The sequence below is a fragment of the Pocillopora damicornis genome, chromosome 1 (assembly GCF_964200805.1).
Source record: "Pocillopora damicornis chromosome 1, jaPocDami1.2, whole genome shotgun sequence".
Lineage (NCBI taxonomy): Eukaryota > Metazoa > Cnidaria > Anthozoa > Scleractinia > Pocilloporidae > Pocillopora > Pocillopora damicornis.
Genome location: NC_142670.1, coordinates 31,611,548 through 31,632,793, shown reverse-complemented (window position 1 = coordinate 31,632,793; position 21,246 = coordinate 31,611,548). Strand labels below are relative to the sequence as shown.

The 21,246-nt window shown below is 37.2% G+C and overlaps 3 protein-coding genes across 3 annotated transcripts; 2 read left to right on the top strand and 1 right to left on the bottom strand.

The window, feature by feature from the left end:
* The first annotated feature begins 345 nt into the window (after positions 1 to 345).
* Positions 346 to 5,538, top strand: LOC113682290 (elongation factor 1-alpha). The gene is made up of 7 exons (XM_089189875.1): positions 346 to 376; positions 926 to 1,107; positions 1,822 to 2,001; positions 2,703 to 2,999; positions 3,521 to 3,671; positions 4,187 to 4,443; positions 4,995 to 5,538. The coding sequence occupies exons 2-7, from the start codon at positions 964 to 966 to the stop codon at positions 5,352 to 5,354; spliced, it is 1,389 nt and encodes a 462-aa protein (XP_089046001.1). The 5' UTR covers positions 346 to 376; positions 926 to 963; the 3' UTR covers positions 5,355 to 5,538.
* A 1,263-nt stretch (positions 5,539 to 6,801) lies between these two features.
* On the top strand, positions 6,802 to 12,900 carry LOC113682172 (AP-5 complex subunit sigma-1). Its single transcript, XM_089190360.1, has 7 exons — positions 6,802 to 7,127; positions 8,361 to 8,512; positions 9,001 to 9,033; positions 9,504 to 9,563; positions 11,075 to 11,192; positions 11,322 to 11,381; positions 12,655 to 12,900. Exons 1-7 carry the CDS (start codon positions 7,026 to 7,028, stop codon positions 12,730 to 12,732), a joined length of 603 nt encoding a protein of 200 aa, XP_089046486.1. The 5' UTR covers positions 6,802 to 7,025; the 3' UTR covers positions 12,733 to 12,900.
* An 845-nt stretch (positions 12,901 to 13,745) lies between these two features.
* LOC149053313 (solute carrier family 2, facilitated glucose transporter member 8-like) lies at positions 13,746 to 21,129 on the bottom strand. The gene is made up of 4 exons (XM_089189843.1): positions 20,531 to 21,129; positions 18,132 to 18,338; positions 17,016 to 17,319; positions 13,746 to 15,840 (listed from the first exon to the last, which is right to left on the bottom strand). The coding sequence occupies exons 1-4, from the start codon at positions 20,753 to 20,755 to the stop codon at positions 15,092 to 15,094; spliced, it is 1,485 nt and encodes a 494-aa protein (XP_089045969.1). The 5' UTR covers positions 20,756 to 21,129; the 3' UTR covers positions 13,746 to 15,091.
* Positions 21,130 to 21,246: the final 117 nt, after the last annotated feature.

The following is a 21,246-nucleotide window of genomic DNA, read 5'->3' as shown; positions in this document are numbered from 1 at the left end:
TTGGGATATTTTTATCAGTTTCAGGACAATAACTTTAATCAGTGCTGTGTTTCGTGATGTTTTGTCGAGTGCCTAATTATCCGTGTCAAATTCTCTTCTTCAGTATTTTCATTTACTTTAAATGTTAGAGATCCTATTTTGCCCACTGGATATATTATTTCTTTTCTTTCTTGCTTGCTTTGAAAGGACGGAAATTCCAGGAAATTCAACTAAAGTTTCAGAATAGTTTTGACCCATGCATGACAGCATGATTGCACAATTTTCTATGACATATGCGATGACGTCATTAGTAACATCCCCCCTCTAAGCATTTCGAATAAAACTCTTCTACTACCCAATACCGGCCTCTTTAATCGTGGTTCTCAGAGAGGCGAAGGTATGTATTGGTGACACGATTTTATTTCGACTTTATCCGTCTCAATCTCGTCTAGATGATAGCCATCAGGGCCTGTTTTGTAAAGAGAAAGTTTCAGTATTCGTTATTTTTCCGTCATAAACGATCATTTTGAGGTTTTTCTAGCCTTTCGAACAGAAAAGAGTTGAGCGTTTTACCCTTTACCGTTGCACACTCGTCGATCTAGTTTATGGCGATGTAACCTCGGCGTTTCTGATGTGTTCAAGGCCTTAAATTTTCAAATTATGAAGTCGATTTCAAAAACGGCTGGCCTAACGTATGGTTTACAGCCGTTTCAGTGAAAAAAATCTGGGAAGGCGCTATCCTTTGTTGAAATAAAAATGGCGAATCGTCTATCTTCAACACGTGATGTGTCGCTTCAAAGGGAGATTTTGAAGAAAAAGAAACTGTTCGCTTTCATTTCTGTGTAAGTGAATCTCATCGGGTTATAATATAATATTTTAACTTTGAATATAACGCTTACTCGGCGCTCAAGTGTTGAAAGCCATGTTTCACTTCTTGCTGTCTCAGATCATCTCGTCTAAGAGTAGCAAATCCAAGGCGCAACAATGGGAAAGGAAAAGACTCATATCAACATCGTTGTCATCGGTCACGTAGATTCTGGAAAATCTACTACCACTGGCCATTTGATCTACAAATGCGGTGGAATCGATAAACGAACCATCGAAAAGTTCGAGAAGGAAGCCAACGAGGTGAGTTTCAGTAACGTTCCTTGTAATCATAACTCCAAAAGAGGAAGAAGGAAAAAAATAAAAAAGGAAAAAAGTTTGTGATGGCCATTTTTGGCTAAAATATGGGAACTGCGTGTTTATTTGTTTTCCCCGGCAGAAAATTTCAATTTGTTACTTACGTTGGCCTTGCCCATTGAAATAAGATCAAGTTAATACATTTGTCTTCCCAAGATAGGATAAAAATCAGTAAAAGTTCGCTCTGACAAAGATAGTGGGCTGAGAATTTGAAAGCTGAAAATTTTGGACCCGGTAAGTGTCCTGATAAGTTCCCTCCCTTCTTTGTGGGCCTTATTGTCTTCTTGGGAGGGGAAATTACAATTACTCTTTGATCTGAGTTAAATAGGGCAATCATCTCATTATGTTATTGAGAGTGTGCACAGAGAGTGAGTAAGTTAAGCTGAAGCTTATTGGAAATCTGGGCTTATTTGTAAATATCAGTGTGATGGAGTATGCTATGGAACTTGCTGGCTATGCCTACGATAATAAAGTTCACCTTCTTAAGGTTAGAGTGGATTGTTGAGCCCTTAAATTCTGATTTAAAGGGGGAGGGGGATATTAGACCATTCACTGTGAGTCAATTTGCTTATTGTAACTCAACCTCTTAAGACATTCAAAAGAGAAATGTTAGGGAAGACCATGTATGATTCAGTGTACTTCTTTACTTTTAAACATTAGATGGGAAAAGGCTCCTTCAAGTATGCCTGGGTGCTGGATAAGCTCAAGGCTGAGCGTGAGCGTGGCATCACCATTGATATTGCCCTCTGGAAATTTGAAACTGAAAAGTATTATGTCACCGTCATTGATGCCCCAGGACATCGTGACTTCATCAAGAACATGATTACCGGTACTTCACAGGTAAGACTTGCTTTTTTACTAATTAGCTTGCCCATAACAGAAAAAGACTGTGTGTGGTATATCTAGGATACATGATACATGGTAGAACAGATTTTTGTTGGATTTGATCAACTTGCTCTAAACAAGAATGTAGGGTGTTGGCAAACAAATGATGGTGAGATTTCTGAGAAACAGAAGAAAATAGGACAACATTTTACATTGTCTCCTTGGAATTTCAGAGCCTTTTGTGCTTTATGTTGTGCAAAGGAAGGGGTTGGATACAGTCTTGGCCTTAACCCTTTCACTTCCATAAGTGATCAAGACAGAATTTCTCCTTACGGTATCAACACAATATCAAGCAGACTAGTGATGAGAATAAAGAAAAACATCAGATAGGGGATTATTGGTTGATCTAGGACTAAATTCCCTGAACTAACATTATGAGAAGGGTATGGCTGACAGTGAAGAGAATTGCTCATAAGATCTTGGGAGTGAAAGGGTTAACACCTTAATTTTATTCAGAATTTTGCCATCAACTTCTCTTTAGTAAATAAAATTGAAATCATGTAAAGGTTAAGAAACCCTGTAATGGTCAAAATGCCCTTTCCCAATTGTATCAAGGAAGAATTAGTTCCCCTTCAACTCCTTCCCTTTTTCATTAGAGTTGATTAGAATAGTTCTTTTTTTTCATTTGAAACTCATTTTGCTGTTCAACTTTCAAGGCTGATTGTGCTGTATTGGTTGTTGCTGCTGGTACTGGTGAGTTTGAAGCTGGTATCTCAAAGAATGGTCAGACCCGTGAGCATGCCCTTTTGTCGTACACTTTGGGAGTGAAGCAGCTCATTGTTGCTGTGAACAAGATGGACACCACTGAGCCCAAGTATCATGAGGGGCGTTTTAATGAAATTCAAAAGGAAGTCAGTGGCTATGTGAAGAAAGTTGGCTATAACCCCAAAGCCGTGGTATTTGTTCCCATTTCTGGTTTCCATGGTGATAACATGTTGGAACCAAGTGAGAATGTATGTATTTTCTTACTGATCATTAATTCTTAAACCCTTTAACCCCTAGGATGACTAACATCTAATTTCTTCTCACAATATCACCCTTAAAGAAATCATTAAGGTAATGAGAATGAAGGGGATGATCACAAGCTAAAGAAGCTCTTCATTGTTTGATGAATTCTCCTTGTCAGAACCCTAAGAAATGTCAAGGGATTAGTATGGAGAATATGCATACTGATGTTAGGGAGTTAAGGGTTAAACTGTCTATTTTGGGTGAAAATTGTAGATGGTTTCTTGTTAACACTGCAGGTTTGTTACTACTGTAACATTAAAAACTCAGTGATACTTTAAAGGAAGTCTGTAAGGATCTCAAATAGCATCTTCATTTGAGGTTATACCTTTGTTGGTTTTCTTCAAACCTCAGCTAATGGTGAATCTGGCCAAATATTAAGTTTGAGAGATCTGTGTTTCTGTCCTGGATAGAATCTCTTAATGCTGCAATTTCTTACATTTTGGGGTGTTTTTCTCAATGGATTTAGATGCCATGGTTCAAGGGATGGAGCATTGAGAGAAAAGAAGGAAATGCTTCTGGGAAAACCCTCTTTAATGCTTTGGATGCGATTTTGCCCCCGGAGCGGCCCACCAAGAAAGCCCTCCGCCTGCCATTACAGGATGTTTACAAGATTGGAGGCAAGTTATTTCCTCGTTTTATGCATGTTTTATGATCTAGTAAAGTCAGACTTTTTGCTTTGTCACAATCTTCTGCCATTAATTTCTTTGACTTTAGACTTTCTTTTAGATTAGCCTCTAAGGGGTTCCTCTTTTTGGCAGTTGCATGGAGATCGTCATTTCCCAGTGTTTTGGGAAATGTGACAGAAAATTTACTACTTTTGTATGGGTTTCAGGGGAGAAAAGCAAATTGTGACCAAAGGAAACTATGAAGCATGAGTGTTTTTTAATGCAAATCTCACTTCAGCCTCAGACCATTAAAATTAAGTTGAAAATTGATAAGTCTTACTATATGACCCCAAACACAGATTGCCAGTTAACCTGCCAAATTTTTTTCAAGTTACCATGTTGACCAAACTGGTCTAAACTAGGAGCCCTGTTCAGATGAATATTTACCTAATTTGAAAATGGAATGAAGCATTATCTTAAGTTGTGGCTTGGTGTTAAGCAATTGTTAATTTTCAACCCACTCTAAGGTATTGGAACAGTGCCAGTTGGTAGAGTGGAGACAGGCATCCTGAAGCCAGGCATGGTGGTGACATTTGCTCCTACTGGCCTGAGTACTGAAGTAAAGTCTGTGGAAATGCACCATGAAGCTCTATCAGAAGCTCTTCCTGGTGACAATGTTGGCTTCAATGTGAAGAACGTGTCAGTAAAGGAAATAAAACGTGGCAATGTTGCTGGTGATACCAAAAATGATCCACCAAAACCAACCAATTCCTTTAATGCTCAGGTACAGAATACCGTCATTCTTTGGATTATTTCTCTTCTGTAAGAAGTACTAGTATTGAGAGTGGTAAACTTGGGACAGAACAGCCTTGTGTTTATTTTTAGGTAGTTCTGCAATTTACATTACAATTTTAAAGTGTTCTTGCATCCCTATGAAATGTATATGTGAAAAATCCTCATGAAACTTGTCACAGATCTTTTGTTCCAGAGACAAAGGTAATATCCTAAAATTGGCTAGCTGTACTTCTTTCCCTTTTAACCCTGTAACCCCTTAGAACGATCAGCATCTAATTTCTCAGTACAATATCTCCCCTGAATAAAACATTTGGGTTGTAAGAAAAGAAGGTAATTATCACCAACTAAAGAAGTTCTTGATTGTTTGACAAATACTCCATGTCAGTAGCGAAGAAAGGGGTATGGAGAAGAGCCTGAAAAATATTGATGCTGATGTTGAAGGGTGTTGAGTGGTAAGGGTCATTTTCGTCCCATTGTCCATGTGGTTTCTCCCATCAAGGAAGTGCGTTTTAACGTTAACTTTTTGTTCCGTATTGGTAGGTCATTGTCCTTAACCACCCAGGAGAAATTCATGCAGGCTACAGTCCAGTGCTGGATTGCCATACTGCCCATATTGCTTGTAAATTTGCAGAACTGCTTGAGAAGATTGATCGTCGTTCCGGCAAGAAGTTGGAAGACAACCCCAAAATGATCAAGTCAGGAGATGCCTCCATAGTTAAGATGATACCATCTAAGCCTATGTGTGTGGAAAAATTCTCAGAATATGCTCCGCTGGGACGCTTTGCTGTACGTGACATGAAGCAGACAGTGGCTGTAGGCGTCATCAAGGATGTGGATAAGAGCGAAGTCGCTGGCAAAGTGACAAAGGCAGCTCAAAAAGCTACCGGCAAGAAAAAATGAAATTCAGTACACCATCTCAATTGCAAAAGACTTCTCCGCTTACAAGTCAATCATGCTGTAGTAGTTGAATGGCTCCTTTCCTATCTATTTCATCGCAAGTCTGTGCGAAGGCGGAGACTGTTTTAATATGTGAAGGTTAAACGTGTACTTGGTAGAAATAAAATTAATAAAACGTTCTGTTGTAGGTGGAGTGTGTTCTGTTTTTTCAATTATGATTTGAACGAAGAAACCCCCTTGTGGGTGTGGCATTGAATCAAACTAAGGTAAACTCTTTTTGTATTTACGAGCAAATAGTGCAAACACAAGGTGTGTGCGCAAACACGCAGATGATGAATTACTCGAGCTCTGCGTTAACCCTCATCAGCGTACTTTATCATGGGTCGTGGACATTTTCCAAGAAGTGTTCCCTTCCTGAATACTAGACTATGAATCCATGGCCGTTCGTTGGTTATGAGATAGAAAACGGCTCAAGGCCAGGCCAAACGTACACGTAGAAATGGTTTTCACCTCTATCACAAGGAGAGAGACCTTAACCCTTTAACTCCCATCAGTGATTAAGACATAATTTCTCCTTACAATATCGTCACTGAATCAAGCAGACAAGTGAGGAGAATAAAGAAGAAATCTCAATTAGGGGACTACGAGTTGATTCAATACCAAATTCTCTTAACTGAAATGATACGCATTTTATAGCAGACATTAGGGAGAACTACTAATGAGATCTTTGGAGTTGAAGGGTCAAGGTTAAGAGAATTTACAATTATCATCTTAGAAGAATTGAAATACCGCCAAGTACAACAAAACTTTGACAACAGCAAACTGTCGTCTTGTGTAACTTCGTAAGGGTTTTAAGAGGGCTTACAAAGATTCGAGGGAAATAGAAAATGAGCCTTGAAACGAGTTCAGGCAATGCTGACCAAAACACCATATTAATTCATTTCGAGTGAATTCATTTCAATGCATGGGACGATCAAAACGAAAAAAAAAAAAAAAAAGAAGGGAGTTCATCTTGCTCTCAGATTATCAACATTTTAAATGTCTGATTTGCAACAGATTTTCCGTCTCTCAAACGAGAAAAGCTATAGGGAACTTATATCCGAGGAAGTGGAGGGGGGGAGCTTATAATCGAATGTACAGTGTCGTAACTGATTTAATTAGAACAACAAACACTCTCTCGCTTACACAATTATTCTGACTGAGGATCAGTTCTCTCTTATCTTTTGTCTCAATTGATTTTTTTCCTCGTGTATCATAAACCTATTTTTGTCGTAGTGCTTCATGAAACACATCTAAGCGACACGCCTTCAAAAATGTCAATCTTAATAACACGTTCTTCGTAACGACATTTCACATTTCGCACGATATACAGTATTTTCCTGGCTTACAGATAGATGAATCTGTAACCTATAAACGGCAGTTTATAGTAATAGGCACTATCCAGATTTTTCCCCAACCTCAAACGGGCAAGACTAAGGCTCCTGAACGGGGTCATTTGCTTTGGGACGTAACAGATACCATATTTGACGTCTTTTATGTTACTTTTTATACAACGCTGACCCCAATATTCGATTTTAGTAAGACAGTAAGGAAGAGGATCGAGGAGTCGAGCGAGGAAAGAAATTTCTCGGATGTGGTAGGTTGTATCTTCGCTCGAAAATGTAGTGGAATGGAATGGTACAAACTGCAACGATGGTTTACGCGCTCACAATTCACACACTTGTTCCTGGACCCTGTAGATTGTTGTATTCATCAGTTTTTGTTCACGAACCAGAGGTAAGTACAGCTCAGTCATAACCTCACCGTAGAACCACAACTTCGCCACGAAACAGCAGCGTGAAATATGGTCTTGATGAGGAAAAATGGCTTCGATTTTATCTTTTTGGTGGGTTTTATCAACGTAAGACAGTGGGAATGCGCATCGCCCTTCTCAAACTAAAGTAATGAAATTCACAGTGCGTAGGAAACAACGGATGGTTCCAACAAATGAAATTGCCTCAGAAGAGAACAAAAAAGACGAGCAAAGATGTCCAAATTTTTAGATGTCATTCTTTGCTTGTATAACTCCAACCCTTCAATCCATGCGAGTGAACCGCACCCAATTTCACACGACCCCATAAGCTTTGAGCTTTAAACCCTATCGTGTTTAAATAAAGGATGTTATATTATTATTATTTCTCCTAACCCTTCAACTCCCATGAGTGACCAAGACAGAATTTCTCCTTTCAATATCAATACAATATTAAGCAGATAAGTTATGAGAATAAAGGAAAATATCAAAAAGGGGATTATCAGTTGATGTAATACTACATTCTCCAAACTAACATCACAAGAAATGTATGGCAGACAGCAAGGAGAATCACTTCTGAGATCTTGGTGGTGAATTGGTCAAAGAGGGAATGATCACCAGCTCAACCCTTTAACTCCCAAGATCTCATTAGAAATTCTCTTTACTGTCTCTCCTACAGTTCTTGTGATGTTGTTTTGGAGAATTTGGTAATGGATCAGCTTATAATTCCTTAGCTGATATTTTTCTTTATTCTCTTCACTTGTCTGCTTGATATTGTCTTGATATCGTAAGGAGAAATTCTCTCTTGATCACTCATGGGAGTTAAAGGGTTAACCCTTCAACCCCTCACAGTGACTAGCATCTAATTTCTCTTAACAATATTACCTCTGAATCAAACATTTTAAGGTCCCAAGAATAAATGAAATGATCACTAACTAATGAAGATAATTATCAAATTCTCCTTGTCAGCGCCTTGGGAAATGTATTAAAAATAGTATGGAGAATATGCATACTGATGTTAAGGTTCAAAGGGTCAAGAAACCCTTATTCTCTAATTCCTCTGCTCAGTAGCCTTGAAAATTATATATTTAGAACTTTAGGGAAAATATTATGCATATTGAAAACAGGGTGGGAAAGAGTTGATCAAATTTGTTCAGTTTTTGGTGTGTGACCCTACTTGTAACAAGTGTTGCAATGTCAATAATCTTTGATCTTCTTAGATTAATGAAGAGGTAACAGATGATGAGCGTGCAACCCGGAAGGAACACCTGTTGGAAGTGGCACAACGAGTGCAGTCTGAATACTCTTTTAGATATGTTGCTTCAGAAGATGACAGTGCAGAGGATTTGACTGGATTGTCTTCAACAAATGAGTAATTTGAGTTTTTGAAAGTTATAGAATGAGCTGAATAGTGCATGCATAATGAGCAAAATTGTGCATGTTTGATTGGTTCTTATTTATGATCTATTGGAGGACAGAGGCATACTAGATAATATCACCACAAACAAACTTTGCCTCTTTATGGTATTTAACGAAAGATTCCATTTTGCCATGTGTTTGTTCTGTAATAAATCACAGAGGAGGTCAGTGAACATCAGTGACACACCAGGCTGTGCTCTGTGTGTCACTTTTTGTTCTAGGCATATCTTAACATCATCTATGATCCATTACTGAACAGACATGCATAAACTGGAATCTATGTGTTGATATGAAAAAAAATATCTATAACTGAAAACCAGTGCTATTTGTAAGGCAAATTACTAATGAGATATTAGGAGTAAAATGTTCAGTTTCAACTTTAGCAATGTTTAATGGTTTAATTGGATGGTGTTACAAACTGACATTTTGGCCATTTTACAGGCTTATGTCCAATTTGAAGTCTGGTGTCTTCAGGTACGTGTGTGTCACCTTTTTGAAAGTTACATTTTCATTTGTTGACCCAAATGAAATGTAAATCTTAGAGCATCAGGTAGTCTCTCCTCAACATAATGTGTCATCAGTGTACCATGGTTTAAAAGTTGTTTGATTCTAAATGATCTTGTAGTGCTCACAAGGTTTAAATTTATAATTTGAACACCCCTCCAAAGTTTATCTCAGTACCTCTTTAAGCTTTAGAATTTAGAAGAACTAGGTGAATGATTTTTGATGAATCAAATGATTTTAAAAGTCAGCCTTAGTTACACACTACAATATTCAACAAACCTCTTGAGACACTTGCACAAAAACAGTTGAAAATTAACATGTATGAAACCTTGTTAATCCAGGAGAAATTGCTATTACTTCAATTACGCAAGGATACAAGCTACAAGGAGTCAATCATTTTATATTTCTGTTAATGCCTTCATTTTTTGACTGATTTTCAGGCTTTCACCAGGAAATCCCTTCAAAGAAGAAAAAGTTGTTCTTTGGAAAGGTTTGGCAAAGTAAGTAGTATCCATGAAGTTTGCTTCATTTTTGTCCACAAAATTAGCATATTAAAGACTTTAATTATTAAATAAATAAAATTAATGCCTGGATATAAGCTGACAGATTCATATGATGCTGTTTCAGTTAAATTAACCCTTTAATTCCAAGAAGTGATTAACACAAAACTTCTCCCTACAATATCCATACATCATTCAGCAAACAGGTAATGAGAATATTCAAACTTATCAGGGAGAAGCTGCTATCTTGATTTAGCACCAAGTTCTCAGAACTAATTTACAAGGAAATGTGTAGCAGCTAGAGGGGAGAATTAACAATCAGATCTTGGGAGTTTAAGGTTTAAATGTAGAGTCTTGCTGGGGGTGGGGTGAGCAAAGTGCTCAGCCTCCTTCCCCTCCCTCTGTCTTTCCATTTCTGCTTGTGTAGTTTCCTCAATCCAAGAAACTCTTGCTTCAAAAGCCAAGATATTGGACTTGGGTACATATCTGATAATGGTAATAACCAACTCTCTAACTCCCAAGAGGGAGGATTTTGGGGTTTTGGTGGGGCTCACATGTTTTTCAGGGGGAGTGGAGGGGGTATCAGTTGTCTCTAACAGAGTTTAAAGGGAATAACGTTACAAGCCAAACAAAGTTTAAGGAATGTATAGTGGTGCTGATACCTGGAGAGCTTGTTCCAGACAAAAGCAGCTTTTCTAACTATGAAATTGAGAGGTAACATCTTTTGATCAACCAGGATGGATGATTCACAGGTGGATGAGAGCAGAATGTAAAATATTAGAAATTGTTATTAGAACTCTCAGGCCAACAAAGGTGCGCCATGCCAGGAGGATCAATAAAGATTCGCAGTCCAAACCTCACAGCAAACATGAACTTAGAGAGTTAAAAAAAAAAGACAAGGCGAGGATGGACAACTTCTGACATAAAAAAAACGTTGAAAAAATTTAATAAAAACGTTTTGGTCAGAGACCTTCTTCAGTTATTTACAACTTTTGAATAACAAAGAGCTCTAAATAAGATCGAGGTGCTAGTGATTACATAATTACATGTGACAACTAATGAATAAGATACAAAATCATGTGAAAGAGCAGAAAGTGGTGCTAATAAAAAGATGACAAAAAACAAAATCAACAAAGCGAAAAATATCGAAAAAAACAAGCTACAAAGAAAATGATGAACAAAACATGAGAGACAAAACCCAAAAACCAAAAACTAAAAACCAATAATAATAATTAATTGTTTATCCTCCTGGCGTGGTGCACCTTTGTTGGCCTGAAAGTTCTAGTAACATTTTCAAATATATATATATATATAATTATATATATTTATATATATAAACATATGCAAAACAATGGCTGGACTCTTGGTTGATTGTTTTCACATTACTTTGTAACCAAGTTCTTTATTGAGGTTTGTGAAAAATGCAAGAGAGGTTCTTGAAAAGTCAATATGAAAGTCCATAAACCCTGAAAATTTCAGTTTAGCTCAAGTTGAATTTCTTCTCTTTGCAGTGCAGGATTCACTTTAGTCTGTGAAAAAGATGAAAATCGCCTCATTGCTGAGAATGTTTTGGACCATGTTATTAGACACCTTCAGGAATACTGCCAAATAATTCTTCAGCCTTCCGAGGCAAGTTGGTGGGATGTTTCTACTCAATAAGCTATCTCAAGAATTTCATTTTAATTTTGTTGTCACATTTGTAGCAATGCTGTGCTGTACCTCTGTGAGAGCTTATCAATTGTTTGAATGTTGTTATAGGCAATCCTCAAAGTGGACAGGGTTGTCACAATTATTCATCAGTTTCTACCAAATGGGCAGGTATGAATCAGACTGACAAGGTCATGGTCTTTTTACTTGGTCTCAGAGCAAATGTTTTACCTGTAGTGTACCATAATGATTTGACAATCAGATTATGAGCTCAGGATTTCTGTCGCATAATAATTGAGGAGGGCAAAGGCAAGATTGCCTATCACTCAGAAAATGAGAGCAATTTTTTCTAATGGTACAAAATATAACAACAAGATAGGCATGATGTGTCTATTTTTGTTTACAAATGCACACTGTTATGCTACTTAATTTACTCTTTCATCTATCATGGATTGTGTACTAAGCTGAATTCTACACACATTTTTATTGGTCCTTACTTATGATCTCCACAGACATTTTGCTTCTCCATTCCATAAAACAAATTAAAAGATTCCATGTTGCTGCAGGCCTGTGCAATGATAGATCCCACAAATTTTGACAAGATGTCAAAATGTGGTTAGAATAACAGTGACACACCTGGCTGTGCCTTGTGTGCACTTTGTTTGTTCTTACCAAATTTTGAGGTCATCTATGATCTATTACTAAACAGAATCACAGAAACACAGAGTCTGCTTACAACGAAAGGATGACCTGTGAGGACTTCAAATTTATTGTCTTGAAGTAGTTCTGAACTTATTTACCAGGCTGTAGGGGGACAGAAAAAATTCTGTATTTCCTGAATCAGTCTTCCCTCCCACCCTCCCCCCATGGCAGAGGGCTGTGGGGAAAGTTTGATGTATATTCCCCATTCTCTATAGATATGTTAATCTACTGACAAGGAGAATTTGTTTAAAAATCAAGGGCTTCAAACTTTAGTTGGTGATCATTTCCTTAATTCTGACCTCAATGTTGTTTCAGAGGAAATAAGAAGCTTGTATCTTATAGGGGTTAAAGAGTTAAAAAATGTTTTTGTGCTACAGAGATGGATTATATCCCATGAGCATCAGCCTCTAGGGATCACTGGGGTAATTGTTACTCCTTCACCCCACCCCTTTCCTTATTTTTGACCATCAACCGTCCTCTTGGTACAAATGCCTCTCTCTCACCAGCTTTCTGCTGCCATAAAAATCAAAGATGGTGGCCATAATTTTTGTTAAGAAAACATGAAGCACTCGCTGACCAAAATTATGCCTCTGCAGGCTAGCAATGGATTGACATCCCATCCAAGGGGAAAGTAGTGATACTCCTTGTTGCTTCATGCTTAGGGAACTGGGTCCAGCTCCAGCTGGGTGAGCAACCTGACTTGAGTATACACCTTTTTTCTTTTCATTTTTTTTTTTTTCAGCTGCTGTTCATGAACACTCGTTATTTGCGGCAAATGGAGAAAGAATTGGAACAAGTTATGTCCTTCAAGAGGGAGTGAACGTGACTGTTACACTTAAAAATTTTTTATCCATCTCAATTAGTGCTCAGCTAATGACTGGAGATCTACATATTGTTCTTTAAAGATAATTTTTTTTTCTTCTCAAGAACACCAAATTTTGTAATTTTTCTTTTAAGTAAAATTAATAAATAGTATGTATCACTGGAACTGTGTTTACCTTTCTGTGTTTATAATGGTAAAGTGTATAGGGCAGTTTCCAATTGACTGTTGAAAGACCAAAACCTAAGTGATCACAACTACCAATCAGAAGAGACGTTAACATCATCATCATTAACTGATAAGTATTCAAAGTAAAAACAGCCAACCTGTTTGAAGGTCTGGGAAACTTAGGATTGGTTTTAGTATTGGTTTTGATTGGTTAAGATGGCGACTCGAGTTTTTTGGACCTATCACAGGCAAAGTAATCCAGGATCATTTTCTACACTTAACTGAAAACTTCTGTATCTACATCTCTAAGCATGAAGTGGGCATGAGATAAAGGGTTAAGTTTCCATGTGGTGTCGTATCAGTGGAGTGTAACAGGGTAATTTAGTATTATCAACTGAGTTGATAATGTAAATTGGCCACCGTAAAGAGTTTCAAAGCTGATGTTTCAAGCATAAGCCCTACATCAGAGCAAACAATGTAGTAAGCTTTGAAATTCTTTATGATGGCCAATTTTTGTTATCAACCCTGTAAAATTTCTGATCCACTTTGGAACTCCAGAGCAAGATGTCAAACTATCTTCACCTAAAAATCGTCATCCAGTGTGTCCAGAAAAGGAACAAGGTGCCCACTTTCTCAACAATAATAATAACAATAAAAATACTTATGAGCTCTTTTTTTCATAATTTAATAGCAAAATATCCACAAGAGCCATGTGTTTAACCATTACATGAGGCATATTTATCACCAATACTAGCTTCTTGTTAGGGTCAATGATTCATTGCATGATAAATGTCGTTGGTTTCAAGAAAAATAAACTTCATATATTTTCATACTCTGAACAAAACTTGTTTGGCAAGTTTGTTTTTTATTTTCAGGAATAAAGCATATGGCTGAACCATTTCAATATGGCAGGCTCTAATACCACAAAGAAGAATTACTAAGATTTGCTATGAAATATTTAAAGGATCTTTCATAAATGATAATTCAATTTTCCAAGGACTCAAAGCAAAACAAAGCAAAAGCACAGCTGCAGAAATACCAAAAGTCACTCGTCCTTGACAAATACTTCAAAATGACAAAATTTTTAATAATTGGATTGATTGTTCCTAATGAGAATTTCTGCAGTAACTTAGCCTTTAGGTCTCTGTTTCCTCTTCAATATGGATATTCTCTATACTTTCCCTTTACATTTCCAAAGGTTCTGGAAAGAAGAATTTGTTTAACAATCAAGAACTTCTTCAGTTGTTGATCATTTCCCTTATTCCCATAACCTAAATGTTCTATTGAGGGGCAGTCTTGTAAAGAGAAATTAGATGCCAATCACTCTCAGGGGTTAAAGAGTCATGAAAGGATCAAGTTTATTGTAATATGAAATAATTTTAAACCCAGTATCCTAAAATAATAATTAATCATCTGTACCAAGCTTAAATTATTATCCAGCTGCATGGTATAGGCATACATTGCCTGTTATCTGGAGATTTTAAGAAAATTGTCAACAGATTTAGAGGATTTGTAGAGACTTCAACCCTTAATCCTTTAACTCCCATGAGTGACCAAGACAGAATTTCTCCTTTCAATATCAATACACTATCAACCAGAAAAGTGATGAGAATAAAGAAAAATATCAATTTGGAGATAATTAGTTGATCCAATACTAAATTCTCTGAACCAACATTATAAGAATTGTATGGTTGACAGTAAAGAGAATTACAAATTTGATCTAGAAGTTAAAGGGTTAACATCCTTACATCAGTTTACATATTCTCCATACTGTTCTCTAATACTTTTCCAAAGGTGCTGACATGGAGAATTTGGTTAAAAATCAAGAGCCTCTTTAGTTGTTGATCATTTATTTTCTTCTTGTGACCTCAATGTGTTATTGGGAGGTGATATTGTGAGGAGATATTAGATGCTGGTCACCCATAAGGGTCAGAGGGTTAACAGAAACAATTGACAAATCCTGACCAGACTTTTAGAGCATTTGTTTTGGTGTCTGGGTCTACTAACAGATGAAGTGAGGATTGAAATGTCACTCTCAAAGCTTGTCACTTCGATATGACACTTCACTCTGCAATAATTTTAAATATATATATATATATATTTTTTACTGGGAACATAGCAGCTTAATTGAAGAAAAAACAAATGACATCCTGAGAGTTTAAGGTTTACATCCATTCCATCTCTTCACTTGTTAGTGGATACGTTCATATTGTGAATTCTTCTTGTCAAACATGGCTTCTATCTCTTCCAATGTTTTCCCCTTTGTCTCTGGCATTAGTACATAAACAAAAATGAATGAAACAAAACAGAACCCTGCATACAACCAGTATACACCTTGGTTTTGAAGAGTATCAGCCATGGACTGGTATGTTTTAGTGACAATAAATGCTAATGTCCAGTTGGCCATAGTTGCAAAGCTGCTGGCTGGACCTCTGGCTCGGAGGGGAAATATTTCTGACATCACAAGCCATGGAACAGGTCCCCATGCAAGGGCAAACATCAAGTTGAACAAAACAATACACAAAATTGATAACCAGGAAATCTTCTTGGCTGGAATAGAGTGACTGATTGAACCAAGCAAGGAAACTGTCTCACTTGCTGAGCCTTCACCTTCTGGAGGGATGTAGATCTCAAAATACACACCAAGTGCTACAAGAGAGACACACATTCCAATTGCTGTTGTCAAGAGGAGGATACGCCTCCCTGCTTTATCCATAATGACGCATGCTAAACCTGTTCCGACAAACTGCACCAGGCCCACAGCAATGGAGACGACCTTCCCATTTTTAAATCCTGCCATTGCAAAGATGTGGGCAGCATTAAAGAGAACTGCATTGACTCCACAAAATTGTTGAAACACCATTAACCCAAGACTAATTATCAAGGGTTTTGCTATCACTGGCGTCAGCCAGTCTTGCCACTTTAGTGCCTCTTGCCGATCTGTCAAAATAATTACAACAAGTAGCTTGTTAGTACTGACATAATGTATCTATTGCAACAAAAGGCATGAGAAGAACATATAAATCTACACTTAATTGTGTTAGTAAAATCAGGGGTACTTTAACTGAAGGAGAAATGTTATTCAAATTTATCAGGTTGCCTTTTTAATAAAAATACTTTGGATTTGAATGTGTGATGATTTCTGATGTAATTTTCCTTGCGTTGTCAGATCAGTTTAAAAATGAGTCCTCTGATCCTTGGGTTAAAACAAGATGGTAAAAGTTGTTGGCCACATCAAAAATGAGGCCCTCAATGTAAAACCTTCTGGAAATCCTCCTTAACCCTTTAACTCCCATGAGTGACCAAGAAAGAATTTCTCCTTACAATATCAATACAATATCATACAAACAAGTAATGAGAATAAAGAACAATATCATTAAGGGATCATTTAGTGATTCAATAACAAATTCTCCAATTATATGACAAGAATTGTATGGCAGACCATAAGGAGAATTATTAGATCTTCAGAGTGAAAGGGTGGACACTAAATAATATATAGATTTAGCCAAGCCTTAAAGCAGAGCTTGCATTTTTTTTTTCCTGCATGTCTCAAGGGCACAACACTTTGCCCCAGCCAGGACTAGAACCAAGGTCATCCAACTCGGAGCCCAGTGCACTGACCACTGGACTACTGGACAAAGCCGTGGCATTGGCGTGCCAGCGGTACAGTTGACCACGCATGTTAAAAGTAACACCTTGTACAGTCATATGGTCGTATGGTCATACATCCACATTTTTTCAGCTGGGTTACTACTATTTTGTATAATTATGGGGTTACGCTCTGCGAGCTCCACTATAAAGTTCCATACAATCTCCTCTTGAAATCAAAAAGCAAAAAGTAGTAAACATAAATGAAGTTTGAGACAATCTGCTCATGTGCAGAAATCAAAGACTTTTAACCCTTTAACTCCCAGAAATGATTAACATAAAACTTCTCCCTACAATCTCCACACATTCTTCAGCAAACAGGTGATCAGAATATTCAAACTTATCAGGTAGAAGCTGCTATCTTGATCTAGCATTAAGTTCTCATAACTAACATACAAGGAAATATGTAACAGCTACAGAGGAGAATTAACAATCAGATCTTGGGAGTTAAAGGGTTAAAACCTCACCTAAAGTTGATTCAATGAGGAAACATTCATTTTCAATATCAGCTTCAGGGCCTCGAAACCACAGCAAAGAATCCAGTGCTTCTTTTCTCATGTTCTTCCCGAGACACCAACGAGGAGTCTCTGGCATGGTATACATCAGAATGATGAGCATTGCTGGCGGAACTGCACCAATAATAGCCAGCCATTTCCAGTGACACACAACCCCTACTACATAAGCAACCAAAATGCCCAATGTAACTGCAAGTTGGTTAACAGAGCCAAGTGCTCCACGCAACTGTGCAGGTGAAATCTCAGCAATGTAGACCTACATAAAGAAAGAAGAAAACTATTTTCACACAATCGTAACAATATTAGGGAAGTATTAAGTATTAAATTTTTGAACTGAAGTGCATTCAGCTGGAATACCCTACCTTCCCTTATGGAATAACCAATATCACCTCAGGGAAGAGGGTGTAAAGTGAAGATGTTAGGAATAAAATTGTAATTCTATTCCAGAATATTGTGATTTCTGCGCAAATGTGTCAAACATTTTGTCACTGATTGAAGTTTCTGAGATGGCGAGTGTTTCCTCTCATTCATTTGACAACTATGTCTGTTTGGCATAAAATTTTAACCCTTTAACTCCCATGGGTGACCAAGCCAAAATTTCTCCTTACAATATCGGTACAATATTAAAAAGATAAGTGATGAGAATAAAGAAAAATATCAATTTGAGTATAATTAGATGATCCAATACTAAATTCTCTGAGCTAAAATTATAAGAATTGCATGTTTGACAGTAAAGAGAATAACAAATTTGATCTGGGAGTTAAAGGGTTAATTAATGGTTGGTGCTGGGAGAAGGGATAACTTGCAGGTATGAGATTCAATCTTTTACACCCTCATGCCAATATGCACACTCTCCTTACTACTCTCTATACATTTTCTACAGTGCTGACAAGGGGAATTTGTTAACAATCAAGAGCTTTGTTAATTGGTGATCATTTCCTTTATTCTCATGACCTTGATATGTGATGCAGCAATGATATTGTATGGAGAAATTAGATGCTGGTCACACTAAAGGGTCAAAGGGTTAAGAAGTGGAGATGGCACATAGAAAGGAACGTATGAACTTACTGGAACAGCAAGTGAGACTGCACCACAACCCATTCCTGTGATGATCCGACCAGAGTAGAGCATTGGGATATTCTGAGCAAAGCTGATAAGCAGCCATCCCAGAACAAATGGTACAACGCACAACATTATCGTACTCTTGCGACCAAACTTGTCAATTGCCCATCCACCCACGGGACTTCCTAAAATGGCTCCAATTGTGACCAAGGACTGCAGATAAAATGATGATATCAAGAATTTGAAAAACAAAGAAATAGATGACCCTTGCTGATGAGCGGCAATTAAACCTTTCATTCCCAGAGTGATTAACATGGAACTTCTCTCTATAATATCCTTATATTATCCAGCAAACAGATATTGAGGAAATTCCAATTCATCAGGAAGAAGTTATCTTGATCTAAAACTAAATTCTCATAACTGATTTACAAGGAAATATGTAGCAGCTAGAGAGAAGAATTAACAATCAGATCTTGGGAGTTAAAGGGTTAAACCTTTCACTCCCAGGAGTGATCAATAAGAAATCCCTCCTTACAATGCTCCTTGTCATATTCATGTAATAAGGAGAAAGATAAAAACAACAAACCAAATTCTCACAGCCAAAATAAGAAGCAATATATGGAATACATTACAGAGAATTGATATTTTGATCTAGGGAGTTAAGAGTTAAAAGAAATTGTAGAAAAGAAGCAATTTTAAATAGCAGCTCCCTTGCAAGGATCATTTAAATTACTTGGAATACATCCACAAGTTAAAACATGTCTAGAGTTATTTCATTTGATCTAACACTAAGACATTGTCTGGGCAAAGGGTCATGATTGACTGAAAGATAAAGATATTTGGGTCACAGTCACTTATTTGTCTGAAGGTGGAAGATTCAAAACTGCTTGTAAATAGCAGGAGTTGTGTAAGCCTGTCAATACTTTTTAACTTCTCTTTTTTTTAGTTAGACTTTTTAACTCATCTCAACAACACTGATGGAGAAATGGCACCTTATTTAAAACCCACCACCTTAATGAGCAATGTGTAAGGAAAGTATTTAAAAGACACTCTGGTCAGAGCTATTAATATTGTGAAGAAAGAAGATTTTAAATTGCTTGCGAGTGGTAGGAGTTGCACAGGCCCTAGAAATCTGTAATTTGTGACATGGAAATATGCTAATGCTTTGCAAAATAGAAATATGTAATTTGCAAAATGGAAATCTGTGATTTGCAAAACGAGAATCCCTGTGGAAAACTCCACAAGCCAGAAGAATGAATCGGTCAGTTCACCATAAGTGTGAATTGCAGCCTGCCAAATAATAATAAAAACAACTAGTGAAAACAAGAAATAAAAAATCTGTGTGGTGAACTTTCATGAATAACTCAATGTGTTGTTTAGTCAATTGAGCGCAAAAGTAATTTGAAATTTTCGTTGACGCTGTAGCTGTACTGTCTATAAGGTGTAACCAATGTACATTGTTGATGAATAATTTTAATGCATGACACGACACTTACCTGACTGGAAATGCTCATGGAAAGTGTTGCAGCATGTTTCTAGATGAAATATCATGTTTGCTGGGAAAATGTAACTGACCCAACCTTTTTTATTTTCTTGAGTCTCAGAATAATTTTTTTCACAAATTACAGATTTCTATTTTGCAAATCATAAGCATATTTCCATTTTGCAAATTGCTGATTTCTAGAAATCTGTAATTTGCAAAATGGAAATGTGCTAATGATTTTCAAAATAGAAATCTGTAGCTTACGAAATGGAAATATGCTAACGATTTGCAAATTTGCGATTCCTATTTTGCAAATCATTAGCATATTTCCATTTCGCAAATATATACAGATTTTCATTTCATTCGGTTTCGTTTCGCCAATTATAGTAGGCCCAATGAAACAAAAATACCGAAGCCAAATAGCCAATAGAAATTTATGTGTGGTTGATCTTATGTTAAAAAGAAAACAAATACGCTAAGACAAGCCAGAAATTATTGTATTGCCAAATTTAATATGACAGCCACATTTTTATTCTAGCGAAATTGCGACAGCGACATTTGTCCCAAACCAAATAGGCGACAAGAGAACCCCCTCTGTGGGCCTTATTGGAAACACTTAACATGTTCTACTAAGGAGGCGTTCTCGTAAGACTTATTTCGACATACCTGTTTGAAAATGTCATAAATCACAACAAGACTGAAACAACTTGATCAGTCTCTCTGATTCTTCATCATTGTTAAATTTTAATGAAAGAAAAATTCGTTTGATAGTTCCGTAATCCACTAGCTAATATCTGTCGAGACCCATAGACGTTTGGTAACCTTATCGGGATAACTTCCAGTTAAACTAGTTTTTACCACAAGCTCACGGTGTTTGCTCACTAAAGGTAGAATCAACATACATGTACACAATTCAACTTACAGAAAACCATGATCCTTGCCCGTCAGTTAAACCATTAGCAGAAACACTACTGGATTGATGTACTAGATCTTCCAAAGCAGACGATGAATATCCCATACAATATCCAAATGACAACGGGCCGAGAGCTGCAATGAAAGTAGCAAGGATTGCTCTTCCGACCCTGACGTTCTGTACTATTTCGTTGGACTGAATGGATGAGGTAAACTCTTTTTCAAGCTCAGTCATGTTGGATGCTTTGTTCGATGCTAATCACTCGATTTATGGTGGAACAGGTGAGGAAGTCACCTTAATATACTTTAGGATTGCAATGTAGTAATAGAACCCCACCGATCAAGTGTAAAGGCTAACGGAAACATGTGAGCTCGAATGCGTTACTGAGTGCATGACGCAATTTCAACGCGCAAACCATGTGATTTCTCCACCCGTGATGGGACTGTGTGAATATGCATGTGAACTTATAACAACAACATAAAGATGTCTTTTGGTAAATTTGGTAATTTATGGCCATGTTATCCGCCCAAACGAGTCCAAAATCCAATCAACAATAGTAATAGCGCAGTAAGCTTGACATACTCGATCCGCAGTGCGTGCATAGTACGTAGCCGATGGTGGATTTTTTCCTATTTCAGATCGTCACTTCCCACCCCCACTCCCCTCATTATTTTTTAACTATCACCCGCCCCCTTAGTACAAATTTCTTTCTCTCCCCAGCGCTT